Source organism: Crocodylus porosus, unplaced genomic scaffold (genome assembly GCF_001723895.1).
Source record: "Crocodylus porosus isolate Cpor-Errol unplaced genomic scaffold, CroPor_comp1, whole genome shotgun sequence".
Lineage (NCBI taxonomy): Eukaryota > Metazoa > Chordata > Crocodylia > Crocodylidae > Crocodylus > Crocodylus porosus.
In genome coordinates, this window is record NW_017728943.1 from 12,953,834 (window position 1) to 12,961,341 (window position 7,508).

Genomic DNA, 7,508 nt, shown 5'->3' on the forward strand with positions numbered 1-7,508 from the left:
GTTTTTTTCACTCTGTATTTTTGGAATGTTTCCAGATTTAGAAAAATCCCACAAAACAAGAAAACCTCTCACATGCATTACACACCACACTCACCTAAACTGTATGGTTCAAGCAGTGGTGTAATGAGGGTAGAGCAACTGGGGCAGCTGCCCATGTGCTAAGTTGGGGGAGCTGGGGCAGAAAAATAGCTGCTATCGGTGCACAGTTATGCTGATGGCCATGGAAATCACCGCTGCCCATTGGCGTAGCAGCTGCCTCAAGTACCCAGCCATTACAGTACACTGCTGGATTCAAGTATAAAATACAACTGAGTGAGGATGAGCAGACGCAATGGAATCTCAGCTTAGCAATTAACAGTATCAGTATAATGTATATTTGCAAAAATGTACTAGCATTTCATAAAGGATATTTTGCTATCATTTCCTGTTTGGTTCTATTTGTTTTGCACAGACCTTCATAAAGTTTTCCCTCCAAGAGCTTTGAAGCAATATAATAAAAGCTAAAGCAGAAAGATAGAGAAATAAATTGCTTGGAGAAGGGAATAAAGATTTATTTTCAGATGTCATCCAAGGATTTATAGAAAGCCAATGAAATGGGGATATATCTATGCTGTTACCACCATTTATTCAAAATGAGAGATGTACAGAGGAAAAAATTCTTATTCTTTTATCTCTAAGATGATTTATAATAAAATCATAGGAAAAGTATAAAGGAAGTCAGACAGCAAGACTGGAACCTCAGGTAGGTCTTCCAAATAACATTTAGATGCAAGATTGCCAACTAGTTTAAATAAATAAATGGGAGATGATGATGATGGAAAAAAAATCTGCTTAACTAAAGGAATCCAAAGCATTTTCTCAGACTTTCAGGGCAGTGCTTATTATGTAAGAGCAGACAGTTGGTCTGGGTGACTTTTAGCTTGCTTTCTCCCATAGTAACTCCCAATCTGCAATTCAAAATGAAGTCAAAGAAGAAAGAGTCCTTTGACATTGCATGTCCTGGCAGACCATCTTTTTTCCTGGGACTGTAGAAGTATACACATCCATTATCCCACTTCTAGTCCCTCTGAAACATTCTGGATAAGATGCACTAGCATAACAGTTTTTCCCCTGGATATCCTTTTGTAGGTCTGTAGAGATACAGTTCATTCAAGAGACAAGGTACAATACTACGGCTGTGCTCTCGCTGGCCACCTACTGGTGAAAGAGCAGCAATGCAGCTTGGAACGGTGATGTATGTAAATGGTGGTGCCGTACCTGTTTGGATGTGGATCAGAGCCTGGGACTTCAGTCCTAGGTCAGATGAGGTGTTTGCTGTGTCTCAAAACCTGTAAACAGAGACCACAGAATTTTCCTAGCTTCTCTCCAAAAGCTATGCTATTGTGGGAATGGTGAAGAGTGAAAGGATGGTGACTCCAAATGTGAAGATGATATCAAGTGTCTTGCAAATGTGCAAGGAGAAAAAGACAACCGTAATCCAAAGAAAGCATGGTCAGGTGATAGAGAGGGATGTGACCTGGGCATTAGTAAATGAGGGATGTTTTTCCAGTCCTGTCCCTGACTTGCCACGTGATTCTGGAGCAAGTAACTTCACCTCTCTGCATCCCTGTCTTCTTATCATTCCTTTGTCTGACTGGTGTATTTAGAATGTGAACACTTAAAGACTTGTTTGGCTGTGTCAGACTAACATTGCTGTTACAAGACTGAGACTCCTTCATTTGTAGCACAAGATTAGGACTCTAGTGTGCTGGAAATATAGTGCTCATGTGTAAAGCAAGAGAAGGCCGTAAGCAGAAAGTGCAAGCCAGCCACTTACCATGCAGCTTGCCCTTGTCACATGTGCAAGCACTAGCCATAGTAAGACAAATGGCAACATTACTAGCTGTAGTTTTAGATCCCACACTGTTCCTTAAATATGCATCTTTTTTTGAACCATGCAAGAGTTTACTGCAAGCTGATGCTAGCGTTGGGACTGCAGGATTGGTGCACGAAGATCTGCAGAATTTAGGACCCCTAACTTAGGGAACAAGAACAGTGAAGAGTGAGAGGACGGTGACTCCAGATGTGAAGACCCCCTAAACCGGCATAGGGGTGAAGTGGGTGCCTAGGTGGAAGGGGCAGTATGGGTGTTGGAAACCATACATACTTCCCTCTTCCCTTGAGAGGTTTGTAATGGGAGTGGGGGTATACATCAGGGTCCTTCCTCTTTGCCCACATGCTGGGGTCTGGATCAAATTAGTGGTAAGACTGCCCACTCTCCCCGAATCTATTCCAGGAGGTTTCATCACATGATGTAATGACACGGATGACTTCACATCAGGAAGGCAAATGCACATTCCTGTTTCCTTTTAAAATCCCACTGGCTTACTACAAACATCAGATTCAACGTTTAATATTTATTTTAATGAACGCCCCAGCATTTATCTTCTTGGCGGCTCTCAGCAGTCTCCTGGAGCTTCATCTCTAATTCCTGGAAACTCCAGGCCAATCCTGGAGCGTTGGCAATCCTAACTAGTACGGTGACTGCAGGATGGGCATGTGCCTTGGGCGGCGCAGGGGCGTCAGCCAGGTGTAGGAAGGGGGCTGCGAGGCAGGTGGCGATGCTCCGGGAGCTGGCTGGTAAGGGTGGGTCATCATCATGCAACAAGCGCCAGGAGAGGCCACAGGCCTGGCAGGAGCCAGACAGTGGAGCCAGGCGGGGCGCGTGGGCTGAGGGGCAAAGCTACGTCATGAGGGACGGGGCTAACTGCATCGGCACTGTAACGCCGAAGCCTGCGGTGCGGACGAATCTGGGTGGGGCGGTGGAGGACTACATTTCCCGGCACGCCCTGGACGGATCACGCAGGTTCAGAAAGGGGCATCCCGGAAGGGGAAGGTCCGCTTGGCTGGCGCGTGCGTAGTGGTGGTGCTGGGCCCCCTGGAAGCGGAAGGCGTTGAAGGTGCGCGAGGGCAGGGGTCCGAGGGCGACGAGGCGGGGCGGTGCCTTGCCGGCAGCGCTAACCTCCGCTCTCTTTCCCTACTCCTAGGTGGTGCACGCAGGGACGGTGGTTATGTCGAGCCTGGTAGCGGCCACGTGCGACGGACAGGGCCCGGAGCCCGCCGAGAAGAAGCCGTTGAAGCCCTGCTGCGCCTGCCCGGAGACCAAGGCGGCGCGGGACACCTGGTGCGTGGGGGGCAGCATGGAGCGGGATGTTCCCCACTCCCCTCCGCACCTGGGCTTCGCCTGTTATTGGGTTCTCTCTCTCTTTTAACCGCTTTATTTATTTATTTTTACATACTGTTTTTTGCTTTATTTATCTTATTTTTTGGTTCTTTTATTTCTTATCTTATATTTTAATCTTGTTTTTTGGAGCCAGCTGAGATGAGCGTCTTGCAAGGGATGGATGCTTGTCCGTTCCCTTCTCCACTTGATCTTGGCCTCTTGATTTTTTTTTTTTTTAATTTTACTACTTTTTGACCTTATTTTTTGTGTTTTTTGGAGTCAGCTGAGATGGGTGTCTTGCAAGGGACAGGTGCTTCTTTGTTCCCTTTACTGCAAAGCCGAAGGGCCCAAACTGCTGTGCCACTTTTTTGTGTGTTTTCATAACTGCGTGTCATGGCTGTAAACTGGGGACAGGGCTGTCCCTTGTGGGGGGGTGAGTCGGGGCAACCACCCTGGGCCCTGTGCCTTATGGGGGGGGGGGCCCTGTGGACAGTGCTATTGGTACATGCTGAGGAGACCACCACTGTGCTCTGGCCACTTGCTGACACCACACCCCCCCTCCCCTGCACAGGCTGATATGCCCCGGGCCCTGCACACCCGTAGGGGCAGCTCTGGTCAGGGATACTCAGGAATCGACTGCCCTGTGGGGCATCTTGGGAGCCTTTTAAGGGTGCCACACAGTGTTAGGTCCACTAGGGCATGCGGGTATGATTGAGCTAGAAATCCATAGTGCTGAACAACACTGCCCGGTAGTTCTCTGTCTGACTTCTTTGCAGCAGAAGAATTGCTCTAGTATAGTTCTGTAGTCAGAAAAGACACCAAGCAAATGCTAACACCTGGCACTTTCTGAGTAGTGTTGTGAGCCTAACTACCAAGGGTACCTAGAGTCTGGAAAGGTTGAGAACCACCAGTATAAGTAATGAGAGGAAAAACTTTGTTTTCATCTAATCTGTCTTCTCACCTGGCACAAGATTGTTGGCCCCTGTAGTATATTGTCCTGTCTCTTTCTTTTTCTTTTTTTTGTGTGCTTGGCATTGTTTCCTTGAGAGAGTAATAATGCAGGGTCTGAGAGATCTCATGGCCTTTTCCTGAAATCCCATCTTGTAATTATTCAGTAATTACCCCTTAGCATACTTTGTTCCCTTTCCAAATATTGCTGCATTTAAGTTTCTGCCTGTGCAGAAACACTCAGCGATATTGGGGTTGCAACACTCCTTCTGCAGTAAGATACTAGGAGTCATGTGAAACTGAAAATGCTCAAGAAGAGGAAGTCTTTTGGTTGGGTGGAATTATATACGGACAAAAGGAAAATTGCAGTTTTTCTGCAATTACCTTTATGCACTTAACTGTTTTGGTTTTTTGCTTGTTTGTATTATCTTATTCATATGAACCCATTTTTTATGCTTTCTTTCTTTCTTTCTTTCTTTCTTTCTTTCTTTCTTTCTTTCTTTCTCACGTTTGTCAAGGTCTTTTGTTGCCTTGGGTTTTGTACAGAGCAAAAAAATAGAAACTTTTTTGTGTGTTTTAGTGAAATGTGGTTTTTAATTCACAAAAACTTGGTAGGTGCTTTCATAGATGGAGATAATATCTGCGGTAAACATTCTAAAAATAAATAAATTGGCTTTATTTTTTAAAAACAGTACTCTGTGCAAAGATTTTGTTCAACACCTCTGAAACCTTGTAGTAGTAGTGTAGAGCAGCAAGCAACACCCTGACTGTTAATACATGAGCTCCTGTGATTGAAAGGTATACAATCTGAGGTACAGACCTTCCTTTCTTTTGTTTTTAAGGTGGTACAAAATTTTGTGCAGAAGTTCCTGAAAAGGAAATGCTTCCTTGTGAGGAAAGAGCAGATGCCTTCTCTGGAAAGATTAGGCATTTTAAAATTAAGCTGTTTTATGCAACAGATGGTTGCTTGTGGCACTCAGTACTGCTTGCTTGATATCCTTAAGGACAAGCTTTTAGTAGGATTTGAAATAAAGATATATTAGCTAGTTTAATATAAATGCCTAACCTTCAAGAGGGGATAATAAAGGATGCGTAATTGAACAGATATAAAACCTATTGCTTAAGACTATCCTGTATCCTAGGACTGAGGGGGGATTTGATAGCAGCCTTCAAGTACCTGAAGGCTATATCTATTGGAGGCAGCAGCTTCATTGCTATATGCAGGTGTTTTCTGTAGCTTAGACTGTAGTAGAAGTAAGATGACCTTTATAGGAAGTATGTGTAGGGGGGGTTAGAAGAGGAATTAGTGTAGAAGGGGAAGCTAGAACAACCAGGTTTGGCATGGGGTTTGGGGGAGGATAGCCACAGTGATGTGTGAGAGACCCAGAGAGGAGCAGTGTGAGGAAGCGAGGACCCATTGCTGGAAAAGAGTGATAGTCTGAAAAAGTATGTGCCAGGTGAAGAGTGGATTTGGTAGTGGGGACAAAGTAGAATTCACAAGAGAACATGTGAATGTTTGTGATGTGGAAAGTAGAAATCCAGACTGAAGATGGAGTGGAAAAATGAACTGGTAGGGAGCAAGTGCAGATGAGGATCATGGGGCATACAGGTTCCTGGCTATGGGAGAGGGCCACAGGCAACAGAGGACCTACTGTGAAGGAAACATTGTGGGGAACTGCAAAATGTCCCCAAAGTAGAGAGGGTGGTGCCCAGATGGCTTGTTGGGTGGAGGGATGAGGAAGTCCCTAGCAGATGGAGTATAGTTAGCCTACAGAATCTATGCAGTGGGATTCTCAAATCACAAGATTTCAAAAACTTTTTCAGCCTGGGTGGGTTTACCTTCTTTTGGACTCACTTCTGAACAAATAGTTTATAAACTCCTATTTAGCAAAACAGTGCATTGTCTTGGGCTCTACTAAACAGACTAACAATAGAGCCCAACTATCTGCCATCTTCTCAAGGGAGATTACCCCTGGCAAAGAAAGTTAGTGCTTTACATTTGCAGAAGCTGTTGGAAAGTGGTATCCATCTTAACTGAGGCCTTCCTGTGGCCTTCATTTCATTGGAAACAAAAGGAGGCAGACAGCATTTTTTCTAGGTGCTGTTTTGTTTTCAGTTATTTATCAAGGAAGCTGAGTTAGTGGCAGCAAACTAAACTTGGGGAGGGGGGAAACTTGAAAAAACAAACAAATGGGGATGTTTACCTTTGCCAACTTGGCTGGTTTTACACTTAGTCTCACACTAAATTTTGTGATATGCTTGTGTCCCGTTTACAATGAAAGTTACAGATTTTTGGTCTTGTGTATAGGAGTGTTAACATGATGACTGTGTTGCTGGCTAACCAGAGAAATCTCTTTGCTTTGTAGTATCATTGAAAAAGGGGAGGAGAATTGTGGGCCTCTTATTGAGGCCCATAAGGAATGCATGAGAGCACTGGGATTTAAAGTATAAGCAAGATGAATAATGGAGCTGTGCGTGTGGTGAGTATAGATTTCAAAACTCTGCTCCCCACTTGGTCACTGTCTCTTCATTGACCCTAAGAACTCAGTGTCACTAGTCGGCCTGAACTAGCAGAACAGAATAACTGAAAAATGAGGCTAGAAGGGATTTTGAAAAGACTTTTAGTTCAACCCTATCTGCTCAAGACAGGATCAGCACTGCCTTAACCATCACAGATTTTGTTGGCTGTGAAATTTGGCTGCCTTAAGAGGAAGGGAAAGCAGGTATCTATCTCTGCACAAGAGTAACTGATGTTGGCCTCAGATAGTCTTTGGTAGTGAAAGGCCATCAGGAGTTTGCATCCTTTGTGAGCAATCCTAGAAGGCCAGAACATGGTTCGATCCTTAATAAAAAGTTGTCCTGGAACAGAGCTGAATGTGAAGGCAGGTAGGAACCAGGGCTGAGAAGGTTTAAGATTATTAAAAATGACAGTCCTGCTTTAAATATGGCTTTCCTTGCTATGTAATCTTTTATTGTGCATCATGCTTGTGACAAAAGGCAATACTTTGTGTTCTTGGAAATGCTGCCAAAGTGAAACCCTGAAGTCAGTCACTAGAGCAACCTTTAATTTGAAAGTTATTTGAGTACTGATAATGTCTTGTCTTGTAGAATTTTTCTCTCTCGAAGCTTTTTATTTATCTATTTATTTTACTCTTCTAGGTGACTTGCTGTGGGGTGACTGATTTTTTTCCAGGGAATTGAAGGATATCAAGTTTTCTGCAGGCTACTTCAAGGGAGAACCTTAATAATGAGAGCTATTTATATAGAGAGAGAGATATATATATAACTCCCCCCCCCCCACAAAAAAAAAAAAAAAAAAACCACAACAAAACTGTAACAGTAAAGAAACTGCCTATCA

General features: G+C 44.1%; 1 protein-coding gene across 2 annotated transcripts; it reads left to right on the forward strand.

Annotated features, from left to right (window-relative positions):
- The first annotated feature begins 2,867 nt into the window (after positions 1-2,867).
- On the forward strand, positions 2,868-7,435 carry LOC109319216 (cytochrome c oxidase copper chaperone). Of its 2 annotated transcripts, XM_019548725.1 has the most exons (4): positions 2,868-2,939; positions 3,027-3,163; positions 6,517-6,630; positions 7,310-7,435. In XM_019548725.1, exons 2-3 carry the CDS (start codon positions 3,051-3,053, stop codon positions 6,599-6,601), a joined length of 198 nt encoding a protein of 65 aa, XP_019404270.1. In that variant the 5' UTR covers positions 2,868-2,939; positions 3,027-3,050; the 3' UTR covers positions 6,602-6,630; positions 7,310-7,435. The 2 variants fall into 2 exon arrangements, with proteins under 2 accessions (XP_019404270.1, XP_019404269.1); XM_019548724.1 differs by lacking the exon at positions 2,868-2,939 and having other exon boundaries at positions 2,954-3,163.
- The last annotated feature ends 73 nt before the right edge of the window (positions 7,436-7,508 follow it).

Excerpts from the sequence above, each read along its gene's own strand:
- LOC109319216 (XM_019548725.1), top strand. The coding sequence starts at position 3,051 with ATGTCGAGCCTGGTAGCGGCCACGTGCGACGGACAGGGCCCGGAGCCC. Across the intron at positions 3,164-6,516 it reads AAGGCGGCGCGGGACACCTG|TATCATTGAAAAAGGGGAGG; the intron begins GTGCGTGGGGGG and ends TTTGCTTTGTAG.